The sequence below is a fragment of the Meles meles genome, chromosome 20 (genome assembly GCF_922984935.1).
Source record: "Meles meles chromosome 20, mMelMel3.1 paternal haplotype, whole genome shotgun sequence".
NCBI lineage: Eukaryota > Metazoa > Chordata > Mammalia > Carnivora > Mustelidae > Meles > Meles meles.
Genome location: NC_060085.1, coordinates 22004542 through 22023388, shown reverse-complemented (window position 1 = coordinate 22023388; position 18847 = coordinate 22004542). Strand labels below are relative to the sequence as shown.

The window sequence follows — 18847 nt, the reverse complement described above, 5'->3', positions numbered from 1 at the left end:
GGAGGGAGGCAATTGCTCTTAGTTCAGATACCACCCACTCTCACTGCTCTTAGTAGCTCTTAGTAGATCTTTTTTTGGGGAAAAAAGTGTCTTTATTTGGTATGTATGCTCTCAGGACACTTTAAGAGACTTTAAATGGTAAGTTTTAAAAATGATTCACCTGGGGCGCCTGACTCTTGGTTTTGGCTCAGGTCATGATCTCAGGGTTGTGAGATTGAGCCCTGTTGTCAAACTCGGCACACAGAGGGGAGTCAGCTTGAGATTCTCTCTCTCTCAAAAAAAAAATAAATAAAAGTAACAATAATTTTCACCAGTTTCACTGAAGAGGGGTCTTCAGAGCTCTCCTGGCTATCATGCCAGATAGATCCAATTGGGATTACATTTTATGTTTGTTATATCTCATTTAACTTGGGACAGTTAGGACATTTTTGAAGACTATAGGCCATGTGTTTTATAAAATGACCCTCGGTTTGGATTTGTTTGATGTTTCCTCATGATTAGATTCAGATTATGCATTTTCAGCATGAATACCACAAAAGTGATATTGTGTCGTCCTCTGCACACCGGCTGGATCAGGAGATGTGTGACATCTGTTTAACACATTATCAGGTGTTATTTTAGTTCCAGGCGTATATTGAGTATCACATAGTATATTTTTTTGATTATTAGTCAGATTGAAATTTCTGTTGTTTGTATTTTTGTGAATGCTTTTGCTGAATTATCTGTGGGATTTTGTTGTTTTATCATTTCTAATATTCTAATATTGTTTGTTTTACTAAGAGCTCTTTGTATTAATGGTATTAATTTGGGGGGATGCATATTGCAAATTTTCCCCAGTGTATTGTTTGCTCTTAATTTCTTATGACTGTAGTTTTTGATAACTTGAAGCTTAAAATTTTTAAAGAAATTATAGTATTTTCCTGTATGATTTCTACCTCTGGGGTCATACTTAGAAACCCCCCCCTTTTTTTTTTAAAGCTGTTCTTCTAAGATTATAAATGTTTTCTTCTACGACATACTGATTTTCTTTTTATGTTTCCCAAATAGATACGTTTGCAGGAGCACATGGGTGAAAAATATACAGCTTACAGTGTGAAAGCTCGCCAGTTGAAATTTTTCGAAGAAAATGTGAATTTTTGAAAATTAAATCTGCCAGAACTAAAGACCTAATTTTAAAGGTTTTTGGCTTAAACAGAAACGTGTAATAATGGCTGGAGGCCATTCTCTTTTGGAATCGAGTAATATGAAATAGTGTCACAAAGAAAGAGAAAACCTTTGGCTATTTTACACTCTTGATGAGGAAAATCTATTACAAGATGTCTGGTTACTGTTTACTGAGCCTTAAACCACCAACTTTATATTTAGAACTTTATTTTTTTAAGGTACTAATTAGCTTGATTACAGGGCCATAAAATTAGATTGGAAGTTTTGTATTGTACTATTGTGATAAATGCATAGAAGTAAATAATATGTCATAGTGATACTAATTGTCATTGTTAATAACTTCAGGTAGTAGTTGATAAATTATTTTTTAAAGTCAATTCATGATTCTGGGAGTAGATTTTGAATATGAATATGAAGTTGTATCTACTATTTGAGCAACGGAATTCCTTTTTTATATATTGATGGATGTTTAGCCTTTTATTTTCATTTAACATGAACTTCATTTATGCTATATAAGAATTGAAACTAAGAAATATTTTGGCTTTGTCAATCAATGTTTTTGGATACTGGTCTTTTTTTAAGAGTAATATTTTCATTGGCAAAAACATTTGCTAAACACTAATTCCCTTTCCAATTAAGCAATTTGTAAGTGAGGTCCAGCTCCTTTTGGTTATGTTGGGCATGAAGTTTTGTCTTCGTGTACATCACATTATTTGTTGTCTTTAAATGTACGACTATATATCACATATTTTATTAGTTGTGTAATAAGGGGTAATTCCCATGTGGGAAATAAATGTTTTTATAAAAGTCTTGATTAGTAAATTTTCACTTCTATATATTCAAGGGTCTTTAAAAATGAATACTGCTCCAGAAATGTTTTCACTTTTTATAATTAAAAATGTTACCTGACCTTTTTTGAAAATTACACATAAAATACTCTAATGAAATGTTCCCTTTCCAGTCACTGAACAGACTTTTAGTTTTACTGTATGCCAGGAGCTGTGGATATAGTGGTGAGTAAAACACAATACTCCCTGCTCTCACAGTGCTCATGGTCTGGTTTCTGAGACCTCTTAGCTTGACTTTGAAGGGTTTGTTAGAACTCAACGGTAAAGCCACCTAGTCTTAGTCCCATTTTGGAGGTAAATCTTTGGCAAACTGGATCTTCCCTGAACTAGTCACCATTTCTTGAATGTTTTATGAATCTACATCTTTCTGGAGAGACATCAGTTTTACTTAAGTTTTCTCACTTGTTGCCATAATGTACATATTATTTTCTTAGAATTTAAAAATTCTCCCCCCATATGTTATTATTCCCATTCTGTATATTTTTATTTTGCTTAAACATTCATTCAGTTTTCATCCCAATTATCTTTGGGTATGCTGTGGTTTTTGTCTTGAGTGCTTAATCATTTTTAATCTTATATAATTATAAAACACCTTTAATAGCATGCATTTTCTTCTCAATATACCTTTGGCCACATTTCAGACTTTGGTATTATTTGACATTAATTTTTAAATAGTAATTCTTGTTTTGATTTTCTCTTTAATAAGTGTTCCTTAGGGATGCCTGGGTGACTCAGTCAGTTAACCATCTGCCTTTGGTTCAGGTTATGATGCCAGGGTCCCGGATGGAGTCCCGCATCGGGCTCCTTGCTCAGTGGGAACCTGCTTCTTCCCTGCCTGCCGCTCCCCATTCTTATGTGTGCTAACAAATAAATAAATCTTAAAGAAAAAAAAAAGTAGTGTTCCTTAATTTCCATATACAAACGTTCCCTGGCTATCTAAAAGAGCATTTCTATGAAACCTTTGGTAAGCTGAAACAGTGAAAACAAAGAGTATCCCCCATTTTCTGAAAGTTCATGACATGCCACTTCGCTTTTACGAAAGACCTACAGTAATACCTGTTTTTGCTAACTGAAAGAAGTTTGAAGAGGATTTTCGCTTTTATGGAAAAAGCCATCACTATAGAAATAAATGTAAGACTTTTGTAAAAGTGAAGTGGCATGAAAAAGCCAAGAAAATGTTACCTCCTTGCTCCAACTACATTGCAGTGTTGTTACTGAATATGATCTGCCCAACTTTAATTTCTTGGAATTATTTTCCCTGTCACTCAGTAGATGATCCATTATTGTAACGGCCCTATAGGCATTTAATACAGGTGAATTCTGTTACAGACAGAATCACTTGCCTTTATATATTATTCAAATCTATATATAAGACCTGACCAATAGAGTATTGTAATGATGGAAATGTTCTATATCTGCATCGTGATAAGGTAGCCAATGGTCATATATGGCTTTTAAGCTATCAAAATGTGGCTAGTTTGAGGAGCTCAATCTTCTAGTTTTAATTTAAATAGACACATAGGACTAATGGCACCATATTGGATAGGGTAGCTCCTGAATCACTCACTCAAGTATTTATTGAGCACCTACAAAATGTCACAAACTCTTACTATAGGTACTACACAAACAGCAAAGAGTGTAATGAGATCCCTGTTCTCCTGAAGCTTACGTTTTGGGTGGGGCCAAGGAAAAAATAAATAATTATTTATTTCTATATGCTTATTAGTGCATATAGAATAATGAGGCATATCATACCACTTTGTTTTGATAGGTCAGGAGATGCTTCCTTATAGTCACATTTGAATAGAGACCTGAATGAAAGGAAAGAACAAGTCATGTATATCTGAGGGAACATGTTTCAAGTATAGTGAACAAGTGCAGAAGTCTTCCTTTGATTACTGGTCCACTTGATCTACCAGAATCTGAAAGGTAGTGTTGTTCTACCAAGAGTTGTAGCTTTGCCAAACTCTTATGTATGTAATGTTCTTTCTTTATTTCTCATCATATTTAATACCTATTTTTTTTTTAAGATTTTATTTGACAGAGAAAAATCACAAGTAGGCAGAGGCAGGCAGAGGGAGAGAGAGAAGGAAGCAGGCTCCCTGCCAAGCAGAGAGCCCGATGTGGGACTTGAGCCCAGGACCCTGAGATCATGACCTGAGCCGAAGGCAGAGGCTTAACTCACTGAGCCACCCAGGTGCCCCAATACCTAATGATTCTTAACAGTGACATCTTCACAGCTATGAAGTGTTCTTTTTCCCCATTTAATGCCTTCTGATGTTAAGTATCTGACTTTCTCACTATTAACTCTCCTTTCTGCCTGCATCTGCCTAATATATCCTTGTTCCTGTTTTCAACCTTTGGGTGTCATCATGAAAACATAAGGTAACTTGATGTTTAGCGCTTTTTGGCAGTTCCTTTTTTTTTTTTTTTAAGTTTTTATTTATTTGACAGAGATCACAAGTAGGCAGAGAGGCAGGCAGAGAGAGAGGAAGGGAAGCAGCTCCCTGCTGAGCAGAGAGCCTGATGTGGGGGCTCAATCCCAGGACCCTGGGATCAAGACCTGAGCCAAAGGCAGAGGCTTTAACCCACTGAGCCACCCAGGCGCCCCTGGCAGTTCCTTTTTAATCACATTTATTACTCTTAAAAATATGCTTGCTCTTATTTCTACTGTCTTAACTTTTTTTTTTAAACTTCCTGACTTTTGCCATATATTGAGGTCTTTGCTCTTGTTTTTTAAACTTATATTTTATTAAGTCCTCTTTACTCCTATGGAGAAATAGAATATTATCTATAAAAATCCTCCCACTCCCTTCCTACACACAAAACCTTAAGAACGTTTTTCTCTTCAGCCCTCTGGAAGATTTAAAAAGAATAGGTATCTACTTTGGTCCATCTCAAGTAAAGCATGGATTGAATTTTTTCTGCTTAACAAAAGCCTTATTTTAGTGGTACCCAAATATTACCTTCCCACAAATTTACATTAAATTTTTTCATAGGTGCTTACTGTCAAGAAAGACATCTTTTAGGAACTTTCAGCTAAAGGAAATAGAAATGATGCTCTGAGAACCACAAACTTCTAACTTTGGCTTTTACTCATAGGTTTTCTTACAGAGCAATGAATAAAAGACTTTAGACACAGACTTGCACTGAGTTTTAATTGCAAACATTAAAACAATTTAACCACTTATAGTGAATTATAAAACTTTGACAGTTAAATTGTACTTTCATTTAAGAGGCATTTATTCATCATTTTGGTAGACCTGAAAGAAACTTTGCATACTTGTATTTTCTGTTCTCATTTCAGAGGAATATTATGAAGAAGAGGTCTGAAGTATTTATAAGTCAAAAGCCAGCTGAGCTGGAAGTGAAAGATAAGGAGAACAAAATCTACACGCAGCTGTGCGGAAAGAGCAGCAGTAGGTTTTAGCTCATGTTTTGGGTATAAAAACTGAGCTCCTCTCAAGCAAAAGGAAAGCAGGTGCAAGAGTAAAGCTAAATCATGAAAAACCCAATTAGTTATTTTTAGCATGCCTCTTAATTTTCCTTTCCCCTGGTTTCTTGTCTTCTGAGCCTGAGTCTTGAACAGGTAACCACTTGAGGGGGTGCCGGCGGTAAATGGGCCATGGAGGAAGTGTCAACTGAACCAGAACAGAGAAAATCCATCAATATTAAGCATTAAAAGTTTGAAAGAGAATTGGGTATAATACCTGGTCCCCCAAATACCTCCTATGCAAAGGGTAAAAACAGCAGCAGCAAAACGGACAATCCCTGCCCAGACAACGTAATTTTAAGAATTGGGTACAACCCTCACCATTTACACACAAGGCTTTAAGAAGTAAAAGGTGAGGCGGGAGCATTGTGAAGACTATAGGGAATTCCTGCGAGCCCTGACTTTAAGATTACTAATTGGAGCAGCTGCCAACAGAAATGAGCTGTGTCCTTTTATACGCAACTTTATCTCTTTTTGGCATTCTACTTTTCCAGTGACAGCAAGGTGAAACACTGATGGCAAAAGTAGGTTTCGGAACGTTGGTGCCGGTTCCCACTGCTAGGTCCAACCAAACCGGGTAACCAAATTCAGAACGCTTCACATGCCACTAACATCCGAACACCCACAAACTTCTTACCAAACACGAAAAAGCAAATCCGGCCATAACTATATAGACAGTCCACCCGAACTGTTCAGCCACGTACCCGTAGATAAATCCAACTATCTGAAACAAACGAAGTGTATTAATTGCAATCAAGCTGGTTAGGGGAGAGGGAGGAAAAGGATACTACGCAAAACCAATACTTACTGCAGAAAAAAGAATAATTCCCTGAAACATCTGTTCGGCTAGCTTCTGGCCCTTGTAATCCTAGGGGTGAAGAAGAGCAAAGCAGGAAGTGGTTCCACCACGGAAAGAGGCACGGTTCCTGGCCTGGCCTCCCAGCTTTGGCACCGGGCAACCCCAACGTCAGGGGCCTACCCCAAACTGGGCAAGGGATGAAATTCTGGGTTTCCTGGGGGAAACGGAAGCATCCTAGCAGAGCACGGGCAGGGGGCTCCTCCCGGTGGTAGAGAGATGGGGACCCGGGAAGCACAATTCAGGAAAGAGTCGGCAAGGCAACTATCCGAGCCGCACAGGATCAGAGCTCCGACAAGGGCGGCGGAGCTGCGTGGGGTCTCGGGGCCCAGCCCTCACCATTTGTGTGGGCAGCGAGCTCAGATGCTCCAACATGACTGGCTGAGAGGCTGGCAGCCGGGCGAGGGCAGCCGGGACTCAGGGACCGCACGCGCCGGTATCCGATACCACGGGCAGCTCCGGGGTCCCGCGGAGCCGAGCAGTGGGATGGCCGCGGCCCCGGAAGCGGATGTTTCCCAAAGACCCGACCGGCCCGAGGCCCCGCCCCGCGCCATCTCCAGGCCACCGGCGCTTTCGGAGCCGCGGGAGCCCGGCGCCCTATCCTCGAGGGCTGAGGTGGTGACGGCCGAGAGGAGGCATCGCGCGCCCGGGAAAGGTTCGCCGTCAATGCTGTCGGGTGCCCGGAGCCGCGGCCCCAGCCCAACAAACTGCTCTCCCCGGCACCACCTCGGCACAACGGCTGCCGGCGCGCCCCCTGTCTCCATGGCGACCGGCCTTTCTCGGCGAGGACCCCAGCGGCGGGGCTGCCCGGCGGCGCCTGTTCGGCGCCACGCTCCTGCGGTCGGAGCGGCGGGCCGGCTGCGGGTGGGCGGAGTGCGCGGCGGCTGCGGAGCTAGCGGGCTAGTGGGCCCAGTCGCGAGTGCGGGGAGGCCGGCGGCCCGGCGGCGAACTGGGCCCCCAGGCCTGCGACGCGGGCGCTGAGCTGGCGGGGCGGGCCGCGGCGCGCACGGTGGCTCCTCCTCCTCCGGCTGCCGGTAAGGGCGGCCGCGGAGAGCGTCCGAAGAGAACGGCTCGGCTGCATCCTAACAGAACAGTGTGGGGTGTCTCTGCGCCTGGGGGGAGCTTCCGGAGCGTCTCATCGCCCCCGTCGTTCCTAAGCGTAAGGGGGCCCTAATGATTCCTAGAATTTAGAGGGGACTACCTCGGACCACATCCTCGAGAGAAAGGGCATCCCCTTGAAAAGGGGACCCGCCCTCGGCCTTCCCTGCATGAGAATGGAGAGATACTCCCACCCGGAGAGTCTCCTAGTTGGCGGTGCGGCGTGTTCGCGGGCTGCATCGGGCCCTCCCAGTAGAGACCCATCAGGGGTTCGCTCTGCCTCTCTCTCAGGGCTGGTGTTATTCTCCCAAACTTAGGCTCTCCCTTGTCGCTATGAGCGAGATGGGGTGCCTATGTTTCGGAGAGAAACCGCCCTGGGAAACCCGGGCCTCTGGCCTCTCTGCTGTGTTGTGTGTCGGGGTCACAGACGGTGGGATTCTCAGCACTCCCGGGACTGCCGCCCTCATCCACACATTCGGCACATTCACGGAACCTTTTTCTGGGCCACGCAGTGGGCCTAGGATACTGCTGTGACCAACATCAGGCCCTAGCCTTCCTAGAGCCCAGAGCTTGTCAGGGGAGACAATGGCATCACACCAGGAATAAGTGACTGCAGGATTTATTCTGGGATAGGGAGGCCTGGGGGATAGGGATAGGGAGCTCAGGGCACGTGCAGCCAAATGTGGGGTTTGGGACAGTCTTCTGTGAGTCCTGAAAGCCAAGTAGCAGCTAGCCAGATGAAGAGGTAGGAGAAAGTGGATATATCCTTAGTGCCTTTCCAGATCTTTCAGCCTGACAGAGACTTAATAGACTTTCTGTTGAATGTAGAAATAGACCTATCCCTCCCCCACCTCTTAAAGTTTTATTTATTTAAGCAGTGTCTACACCTAGCATGGGCCTTGAACTCACAACCTGGAGATAGTCACTGTCTTCCGAAACTGAAGCTAGCCAGTCACCCTGTGTTATCCTTTTTTTTTTTTTTAAGTTTTATTTATTTATTACAGAGAGAGATCACAAGTAGAGAGGCAGGCAGAGAGAGAAAGAGGGAAGCAGGCTCCCTGCCCGATGCGGGACTCGATCCCAGGACCCCGAGATCATGACCTGAGCCAAAGGCAGCGGCTTAACCCACTGAGCCACCCAGGCGCCCCCTGTGTTATCCCTTTTTAAAGGCACTTCACAGTGTGACATTTGCTATAAAGGCTTTACGGTGTTGGAGCTATAAGATATGATGGGAAAAGGAAATTACCTGTCAGGTTCCATTTGAGAGAGCTCTTTTGTTGGAATCCATGCTGGTCCTTATATTGAAATGTATTTTCTTGACTTATCAAAGGTGGTGTTCCCTTTCTGCGCTGAGAACCACCATTGCTCCTAATTACAACAAATACCACATGCCGAATACCAGTCATGGTTTTTAGATGGTGAGGCTACAACAGTAAACACTTCAGTGCGGTTTCTGTTCTCATAGAGCTCACCTTCTAGTCTGGGAACACAGAAATAAAAAAGCAAACGAGATAATTTCATAATTGAGGGGCTGTGGTGAACTTTACTGATGGCCTCTGAGGGGATGGATAAGGCAACAGAAAGATGGCCTTGGTCTTTTGTGACCTCAACGAGATCAATTTGAATGGAACCTTAGGGACAGAAGTCTGGCTGGAGAGGAGAGGGAGTGGAGCGAGAGATGAAAATTTCCCAAGCTTTTAGAGTGAAGGGAGCAGAGAAATGGGTCTGTGGATCAACTGGCTTATGGGGAATGGTGTCTTTTGCTTTTTTTTTTTTTTAATTAACTGGAAGATAGAAAAGCATGATACACTGATGGGTCTGATCCAGCAGAGAGGGAGTGTTTGCTGAAGCTGCACCAAGGAAACAGTTAGAGGTTAAGTTACAGAGCATCTGTGGAATGGTCTTTCATAGGGCTACATATTAACAAGAGGGAAAGTGGAAACGTATGCACAGCTGCCGAGAATGTGGGGACTAATGCAGGGACTAGCCAATTTAAAAAAATGGTGTTCTTTCTCCTTAAGGTTTCTTCACCCGTATTTCTGGATATGCCTGTCCTGGCTGTATGCGTGTGTGTGTTTTGTGAGTGATTTGGGAATGTGGAGGTTTTATTTATAATTTCTAAACAAAAAAAAAAGAATTTCCAAAGGGAAAAATTGAATATGGCTGATCACATTGTTCACAGCTGTGTCCTCTTAGAAAACTACAGCCACTGTTACACATCCTAGGATCCATGTGTGAAGTTTTGAGAAATCTTTCTAACCACATCAGTGAATTTCACTACAAAGAATTGCACCAGGAAAGGAAGTGTGGATCAGACATGCTCATAATAATTGGCATTTTGCATATAGATAATTGTAGAAGCGTTTTCGAGGCAAGTGGTTTCTCCCCTGCTGATCTCCTTAAGTAATTAAGGATTGTGGGTTTTTTGTGTCTAGCTAACTGGAATAGCACAGATACATACATCTCTCAGTCCACATACTATCTGTTAAGTAACAGTTAGTTATTGAGCTAAAACACTGTCTCTTGTACCATTAAATAAATGACATTTATTCAAGTGAGGTAGTTTTTTCCAGTCTTGGTGGAAATTGGCTCCAAGCAGCAGATGCTACAGTTTTGTCTAAGCAGCTCCTGGTCAGCCAGTTTCTGGAGGAAAGGCTCAGCTCACCGTGTGATAGATGTGCACTGCTCAGGGTATATAATTATGTGGGTTCTTTAGAGAATTTCATTGGTATAATGTACTTTATATATAGTGCTGTCGAAAGAAATGAGAGAGGGAAAGAGTGTGTGTGTATTTTTGATTGTTCTTTGGGAGTCTGAATTATTTTCTCCCAAATTTGTAGTGTGATTGATAATCCCCAGTTTTTAAAACAATCCTTCAAGGGGCGCCTGGGTGACTCAGTGGGTTAAAGCCTCTGCCTTCGGCTCAGGTCATGATCCCAGGGTCCTGGGATGGAGCCCCGCATCGCATCGGGCTCTCTGCTCAGCAGGGAGCTGCTTCCCTTCCTCTTTCTCTGCCCGCCTCTCTGCTTCCTTGTGATCTCTGTCTGTCAAATAAATAAATAAAATCTAAAAAAAAAAAAATCCTTCAATATATTTCTCTTTTTTTCAAAGGCCTTGAGAAATCAAGTGTCTGATAGGCACAACTTCTACAGTGAAATTAATTCAGACTTACTTTGATTTTAGAAATATGCTATAATTCAAAGTGCTTTTTGAAGTTAATAGCCTTATGTAAATGTTAGGTACTCCCATGGGGGAGAATGAAGTAGAAAAGGGTAAAGGTCTTAGGGGTAAGATCATAGTATCCTGGATGCATAAAATCTTTTAAGGAAACATTATCCAGAGATGTTGTAGAAATCTGATCGTTTAATTTAGTTACACACGTATTTTCATTTCCACTGAATTATGATTGTGATTATTTTACATTTTACTTTTTTGTTTATTTTTTAAGTGATCTCTACATCACTGTGGGGCTCAAACTCACAAACCCTAGATCAAGAGTCCCATGCTCTACTGACTGAGACAGCCAGGTGCCCCTATTATTTTAAGATTTTATTTATTTATTTGACAGAGCACAAGCAGGGGGAGCAGCAGGCAGAGGAAGAGGGAGACGCTTCCCACCAAGCAGGGTGCCCGATGCAGGGCTCCATCCCAAGGCAGATGCTTAATTGACTGAGCCACCCAGGTGCCTCTCTCTGTTATAGTTTTAAATGAATTTGGAAAATGTTTTTCTCTTTAATTCCAATTAAAGCGGAGCGGGATACAACTCAGAACAAGGACGTTTTGTACCTTTGAGGCTGAACTCAGGTTATTTGATCATAGATAACTCAGTCCATCTCTTATTTAACTAGGAATTTTGAGTAGAAATTCATTTGGAAAACATTTTCATCGTGGTTAGACACGCAAGTATTCCTCTTGGTAGAATTTATTTTGGTTTTCATCTGCTGACATTTAATGTACAAGGCTATCTGTTTCTCCCAAGTTATTTGCAAGTATTTTATTATCATGACTACTATATAAAATTCAGATCTCAATTTGGGTTCGTGGAAACTGTTAATTCAAAATGAGTTTCTGGCAGAAAATACTGTATGTTTCTACCTGAATAAAAGCGTTGAGGCATTTTGATGGTAATTCTCATGTACCTGCTGACTTTGGGGGCCTGTTTTGTCTTGTAGGGTTAAAAACTAATATTTATATAAGACAGAAGAGAAAGATGTCATTCCGTAAAGGTATGCTCTTTGTATAAATTACGTTGTTTTTATAGCTTCTTAAAAGGTAAAGAGATGTAATGCAGGCTTTTCCTGTATTTCAGTAAACATCATCATCCTGGTCCTGGCTGTTGCTCTCTTCTTACTGGTTTTGCATCATAACTTCCTCGGCCTGAGCAGTTTGCTAAGGAACGAGGCTTCAGGTATGGGAGCCCTCACTAGTGCCTTGGCATCTATTGAGGGCCTGGAGTTCCCTGTATCCCGGCATCCCAAGTTACGTCACTAGGCTAAAGGAAAAGAAAGTTTTCTTGTCCTTACGGAAGCTGTTAGGCTCTGGGAAAGGGAGTGGAAGTACTCATTGTGCTCCTGCAGCCTCGCCCCTACCCCTCCTCTCTGTTGTGTGGAGGTTTGTTAGGGGTTTGATAAGGGTAGATCCTTTTCACTACATCAGAGGCCTTAGAGGAACCTTCGTGGACTGCTCTCTGCTCACACTGTGGCATGTCACAGGGGGCTTCAGAGGTGGGGACAGGTGAGTGATGCTGCTCTTTGATGCCTGCCCTGTTTACTAGTGTCAGTGTGGTCACTTTCCTTTAACCTGTGGAAGAGTGTCACTGGGACTAAGCACAAAACCATCGAGCCTACCAACTGATTTAAAAACCACTTTATTGTATAATTCTGTTGTCAGTTCTTTTAAATTAATTGTTCACACTGCTCCTGCTTTGGTACTGAGGGATGTTTGAGGCTTCAGGATGTTTGCCAAAAATCACTTTGGGGTTGCTGCACACCGTAGTTGACCACAGCAAGAAAAGACTGATAGCTTTCCCTGACCTTCACTGAGTGCTCCGATAGCGTGTTTTGTAACACGGTATATTTACATATATACATAAAGGAGTGTATGTTCTGGTGGGAACATTTATAAAAATGAAAAAGCAGTCAGGCTCCATGAGAATAATTTGTTTGCTCCTTTATCTCACGTGCGTATAGATGATGGCGGGTACACAGGAGGTGCTCAGTAAATTTTCATTGGATACATATTTCATTACCTAGAGAGAACTGTCCTTAAGAGTTTGGCATAGTACCTTCCTGGGTTTTTCTTCCTGTGTATATATTTTTTCTATTATGAGATTATGCACTCTCTAAACTGCACATGACAGGTTTTCCATGTGATTGTATCTGAAGCAAGTCACCATGGTGGTAGGTACCCCTTTTTTTTTTTTAAGATTTTATTTATTTATTTATTTGTCAGAGAGAGCGCAAGAGCATGCGCACAAGTAGGCAGAGAGGCAGGAAGAGGCAGAGAGAGAAGCAGGCTCCCTGCTGAGCAGAGAGCCCAATGTGGGACTCGATCCCAGGACCCTGGGATCATGACCTGAGCTGAAGGCAGTGGCTTAACCGACTGAACCACCCAGGCGCCCCTAGATCCTCCTCATATATAATTTTAATGCCATGTAGTTTGTCTCCACAGGAAAAAGTCCTGGTGTAATGACTCAGACTTTTTCTGATGGCACCCCCCACAGAAACGTGTTACATAGAGCACACAAGTGTATCATGTGTACTTGCTTATTGTCTGCCCTTTATGATGGCGGAGATTTGTCTGTTTTATTCATGGCTACAACCCCAGTGCCTAGGTGTTGCCTTCCATATATTAGGTGTTCAGTGAATGTAAATGAATGTATATTACAAAAGGCAAAAAAGAACCCTTATGAAACAGTACTGTTGCTGTGTGTGATGCAGTCTGATACGTTCCTAATTCTGCTCTAATTCAGGAACTGTTTTCCTACTCAAATTCTGATTGTGACACACTAAACTGATTTTATGCCTATTTATGGGACATAATTCATAGTTTGAAAAACAACTGTTTAGGGGCACCTGGGTGGCTCAGTGGGTTAAAGCCTCTGCCTTCAGCTTGGGTCATGATCCCAGAATCCTGGGATCGAGCCCTGTATCGGGCTCTCTGCTCAGTGGGGAGCCTGCTTCTCCCTCTCTCTCTGCCTGCCTCTCTGCCTACTTGTGATCTCTATCAAATAAATAAATAAAATCTTAAAAAAAAAAAACAAAAACAACTGTTTAGTCTGTTTCTAGGTTTTCACAATTATAAACAAACTTGTGACTTCTGATTAACTTCTCAGATTTTATCCTTAAGAGAGGACAAGGGGAATTACTGGCTCAGAGGCCATGTACCTGTTTGAGGTTAGTTTATTTATACAGGTAATCTCAGCCCCTGATATGGAGCTAGAACTCACGACCATGATATCAAGAGTCGCACAGTTTCCCCGACGGAGGCAGCCAGGCACCCCCCATTTAAGGTTTTTGTCTTGTTTTGTTTTTTTTTTTGATAGGGATTACAAGTAGGCAGAGAGGCAGGCAGAGAGAGAGAGGAAGCAGTTCCCACTGAGCAGAGAGCCTGATGCAGGGCTCGATCCCAGGACCCTGAGACCATGACCTGAGCCAAAGGCAGAGGCTTCAACCTACTGAGCCACCCTGGTGCCCCAAAGTTCTTGATACAAATTGCTAAAATACATTCTAGGAAGATTCTGTTGTGTTCCCACCTATAGTGTATCAGAATTCAGTCCACCTTTTTTTTTTCTTAATGCTCCTGCTTTTCCACAAGCCTTGTTACACATAGGAAAAAGTTTCTGGGCCATATGCCTCACATTGCAATGAGGGGAGAATGAGGTAAGTATAATCCTCACCTTACCTCTTTTCATGTCTTGGGCTCTCTATTCAAAATCTCATGAGACTGTTTGTATCACAATACCTTCCTTGTGTGTGTTCTTTGCAGATTCAGGAATTGTGGGGTTTCAGCCCATAGACTTTGTCCCAAATGTTCCCCGACAAGCTGTAGACGGGAGACAAGAGGAGATTCCTGTGGTCATTGCTGCATCTGAAGATAGGCTCGGGGGGGCCATTGCAGCTATAAACAGCATTCAGCACAACACTCGCTCCAATGTGATGTTCTACCTTGTTACACTCAATGGTACAGCAGACCATCTCCGGTGAGCTCTGCTTGCCTGATGATTCTGCTTCTAGAGGATGCTCTAGGACAGGCCAGCTGCCAATCCAGGAAGTTTTTTTTCTATATGTATATACTTTTTCTATACAGCTGGGATTATACCACATCAGAACTGCACATATGACATGTCTTTCCATGTGATTGGATCATAAGCATTTCCTCATTGTAGGAGAAACAATAAAGGAATTTGTGCCAAGATGTAAATCAGCTGTGGCATATACACATTGTCGACTCAGGCTGATACCATTTGGTAATGAGTTTCTTGGTGAAAGATGCAATATGTTAATTTACATCCTATTACAAGTTCCTTATTTCATGGACATACCCTGAGTAAGTCTAGAGTGGGATGGGATGGGGGAGGAATGGCAAGGTGGTGTGGTGAAGTGAGCGGACACAGAATCTGGATCCTGGCCCAGAGTGATTGGGGAACATTTATTTAACCCCTTGGAGCCCATTTCTACATCTCTAAGTGTAGGGTGAAAATTCCTAACTTAATGAGAAAATATATAAAAAAACACTAATAACAATCATTCAGTAAATGTTCCTTACTACAATTGCTGTAACTAATTATAGAATCCTAAGCTGATTAACAAAAACTCACCTAGGTCTTAAAAATGCTCTGAATTCAGATTTATGAAATTTAGTCAAAGAAACATCTTGTCTAACAGGTTAACAGTTGTCAAAGTTCTTTTTTTTTTTTTTTTCTTTCTAAGATTTTATTTGACAGATAGCACAGGTAGGTAGAGAGGCAGGCAGAGAGAGGGAGGAGCAGACTCCCCACTGAGTGAGGAGCCAGATGTGGAGATCAGTCCCAGGACCCTGGGATCATGACCTCAGCTGAAGGCAGCTGCTTAACAACTGAGCCACTCAGGTGCCCCAGTTGCCAGAGTTCTGAAACATTCCTGTCCTTGTGGCTTTCTACATGGTTCATGTTTAGTTGAGAAAACTGTGATGACTTTTTTCCCCATATTTTAAAAACTCCATCTAAAATGTAAAAACAAATACGGTATTAGAGTAGCTACAGAAAGAATGTGCAGTACCTACCTTAGAGAATATAGACTTTTCTTAGAGACAATACCTTAGACTCGAAGAATTAGTCATTACAGTGAATTAATGAGTCTATAATGGGGTGATTCCCACTTTATTGATAATTAGCTTTCACTACCATCATATTCTGATTTTTCTTCATGTATGTGGAGAGACAAGAGTTGGACCACATGTGGTAATGGGATGGTCTCAACTCCACAGAGAGTTTAGTGATTTCAAGTGTGAGCCCGGTGGGAGCACTATCCATCACCACAGAACCTTGGTTCAGGCAGGGACGTGGGTGGGCATACCCTCCCTGCTGGTGAAGAAACCAAGGTTTGCATAGGTGAAGGGGCTGTAAGACACCTCTCTGGTCACCAGGGTTCCTCTTAGGTTGTGCCCTTAGAAGGCACAGAGGAGGCTGTGGGGATATGGTTATATAAAAGTGAAATTTGGTGCTTTATTTTCATCAGGTCCTGGCTCGGCAGCAGTACCTTGAAAAGCATCAGGTACAAAATTGTGACTTTTGACACTAAACTTTTGGAAGGGAAAGTAAAGGAGGATCCTGACCAGGGGGAATCCGTAAAACCAGTGAGTTCTCTGCATCCTTGTTTGTACTTGGGAGTTTAGTTGACTCTAGAACAACACAGGTTTGAACTACAGGAGTCCACTTACATGCAGATTTTTTCAGTATGGATTTTTTTGATACAGTACTGTAAATGTTTTTTCTGATTTTAACATTTTTTCTAGCTTACATTATTGCAATGCAGTATATAATTCATGTAACACAAAATATGTTGATGGTTTATATTCTAGGTAAGATTTCTAGTCCATAGTAGGTTATCAAGTTTTGGGGGAGTTATGTTTTGTGTGGATTTTTGACTGTCCAGAGGGCCGTTATCCCTAAGCCCTGCATTGTTCAAGGGTCAGCTGTATTAGAAAAGGACTGGAGTGCCTGAGTAACTGGGTACACTGCCAAGTAGCTTCCTGGGGGGGCCCAGGTGGGGCGGTTCTTGAGCCCTTCTGCTGTCTCCTGCATGCGCACGAGCAGCATTCTGGGAATTTATAATAAATGCATAGCCACTGACGAATCTTATTGCCTCTTTACTTTTTATTTCCCAGTTAACCTTTGCAAGGTTCTACTTGCCAGTTCTGGTTCCCAGTGCAAAGAAGGCCATTTATATGGATGATGATGTAATTGTGCAAGGTACCGAAGATTGTCACCATTGGTGCTTTTCTTGTCCAGAGTGTGGGCGGTTGTGGTTGTTTTATTTATGGTATCCTCTAAAAGGTCATCCTAATTGGAAGGAGTGGGCATTTTTTTTTTTTCCTTAAGATTGTATTTATTTATTTGACAGAGATTACAAGTAGGCAGAGGGGCAGGCAGAGACAGAGAAAGGGGGAAGCAAGCTCGATCCCAAGACCCTGAGATCACGACCTGAGCTGAAGGCATAGGCTCAACCCACTGAGCCACCCAGGCGCCCCGAGGAGTGGGCATCTTGAGGCAATTTAAAGTGTAAATCTTAACAAAGAAGTGTAAATCTTAAATTTTGTCTATTTCAGGGGATATTCTTGCCCTTTATAATACGCCACTGAAACCAGGACATGCAGCTGCATTTTCAGAAGATTGCGACTCAGCCTCTACCAAAGTTGTCATCCGTGGAGCAGGGAACCAAGTGAGTTACTTATTGGGTATCTTGTTCAGACACTTCCATGCTCTATAACGCAGGGTAATGGGGGGAAGGCGGCAAAACCAGTGAGCTTTCCTCTTTGCCGTTTACGTTCCTCAGTTCATCCCAGAACTCAAGGTTGCTTTCCTATGGCTTGGTCAGTGAACCTGACAACCTGATTCTCCTTGAATATCTGGCTTAGTATGTTTATTCTAGGTTCCTACTCTAACTTGGAATCTGAAATGTCAACCTATTTCCTTTACATGGAACCCTCTGCTGATAATCCAAGTAGTTAAATCAGCAGGTTTTTTTCTTTACTATTGGTTATATATCTATTCTCTTTGAAGCAGTAAACATACTATATATCCCATCTGTTTTAAGTACAATTACATCGGCTATCTTGACTATAAAAAGGAAAGAATTCGTAAACTTTCCATGAAAGCCAGCACCTGCTCATTTAATCCTGGAGTTTTTGTTGCAAACCTGACAGAATGGAAAAAACAGAATATAACTAACCAGCTGGAAAAATGGATGAAACTCAATGTAGAGTAAGTATATAGCTGACCACCCTGTGAAGACCCTTATTTCAACCCTGCGGGGGCGGTCTGAAGACTAATTTGCCGGGATTCTCCACTAACACCTTCCATTTGTTCTCTCCCCCAAGAGAGGGGCTGTACAGCAGAACGCTGGCTGGCAGCACCACCACACCTCCTCTGCTGATCGTATTTTATCAACAGCACTCTACCATCGACCCCATGTGGAACGTCCGCCACCTTGGTAAGTCGAAAAAATTCACCAGAAGGCCTGAGCTAATAAGGAATTAATTGAAGGACTAGTCTCAGGGATGGGATATATCTAGTTTCCTTTAAGTTTTCTCCAATTTGATGTGGCGTTCTTATTTCTGACTAATACTAGTACAATCATTTGGCTCTTTTTCTCTCAATGTAAGGTTCCAGTGCTGGAAAACGATATTCACCCCAGTTTGTAAAGGCTGCCAAGTTACTCCATTGGAATGGTCACTTTAAGCCATGGGGAAGAACAGCTTCCTATTCTGATGTCTGGGAAAAATGGTATATTCCAGACCCAACAGGCAAATTCAGCCTGATCCGAAGACATATGGAGATCTCAAATATAAAATAAAAGTAATTTATGCTATAAGCATTTCTCAGGAAATCCTGGAAGACAGTATGTGTGGGAAGTAACAGTTGCAAGGCTTCCAAGCCAATCTGCGGCAACCCATGGAAAAAGGGACATTTCAGCTGGGTAAAGAGGACAGACTACCCTGGCTAACAGACAATAAATGTCTCCCATCTGCCTTACCAAGTGTTTGCTTACTACCATGCTGAATGACCAGAGGTGAATGGACTGACAGGGATGGTACAGCTAATTCAACACTGCTGCTTGGTTTTAATTTTGTAATCTTAACCTGTGGTCTGAGCTGTTAATAAAGTGAAACCTACATTTTTTCAATAGG

General features: G+C 42.3%; 3 protein-coding genes across 11 annotated transcripts in view; 2 read left to right on the top strand and 1 right to left on the bottom strand.

Annotated features, from left to right (window-relative positions):
- NEK4 (NIMA related kinase 4) overlaps positions 1–1974 on the top strand; it is a 34506-nt gene extending 32532 nt beyond the window's left edge. For all 8 annotated transcript variants that reach the window (XM_045991400.1, XM_045991405.1, XM_045991404.1 and 5 more), the window contains one exon: positions 1048–1974. In XM_045991400.1, the coding sequence (XP_045847356.1) occupies positions 1048–1140 (93 nt within the window). In that variant the 3' untranslated portion in view covers positions 1141–1974. The remainder of the gene's footprint in view (positions 1–1047) is intronic.
- Positions 1975–5149: 3175 nt separating this feature from the next.
- SPCS1 (signal peptidase complex subunit 1) lies at positions 5150–7133 on the bottom strand. The gene is given in 5 exon segments (XM_045991673.1): positions 5150–5653; positions 6143–6229; positions 6314–6373; positions 6701–6747; positions 6750–7133. Coding segments are annotated over 5 exon segments (696 nt in total). The 5' UTR covers positions 7126–7133; the 3' UTR covers positions 5150–5527.
- Positions 7134–7279: 146 nt separating this feature from the next.
- On the top strand, positions 7280–18843 carry GLT8D1 (glycosyltransferase 8 domain containing 1). Of its 2 annotated transcripts, none has more exons than XM_045991672.1 (10): positions 7280–7395; positions 11632–11685; positions 11769–11867; positions 14447–14660; positions 16177–16294; positions 16826–16910; positions 17267–17379; positions 17755–17921; positions 18038–18150; positions 18323–18843. In XM_045991672.1, the coding sequence occupies exons 2-10, from the start codon at positions 11670–11672 to the stop codon at positions 18511–18513; spliced, it is 1116 nt and encodes a 371-aa protein (XP_045847628.1). In that variant the 5' UTR covers positions 7280–7395; positions 11632–11669; the 3' UTR covers positions 18514–18843. The 2 variants fall into 2 exon arrangements, with proteins under 2 accessions (XP_045847628.1, XP_045847627.1); XM_045991671.1 differs by lacking the exon at positions 7280–7395 and adding an exon at positions 7402–7520.
- The last annotated feature ends 4 nt before the right edge of the window (positions 18844–18847 follow it).

Coding starts and splice junctions, on each gene's coding strand:
- GLT8D1 (XM_045991672.1), top strand. Junction 16,295..16,825: donor AGGGGGAATCCGTAAAACCA/GTGAGTTCTCTG, acceptor TTTATTTCCCAG/TTAACCTTTGCAAGGTTCTA. Junction 17,922..18,037: donor TGGATGAAACTCAATGTAGA/GTAAGTATATAG, acceptor CTCTCCCCCAAG/AGAGGGGCTGTACAGCAGAA.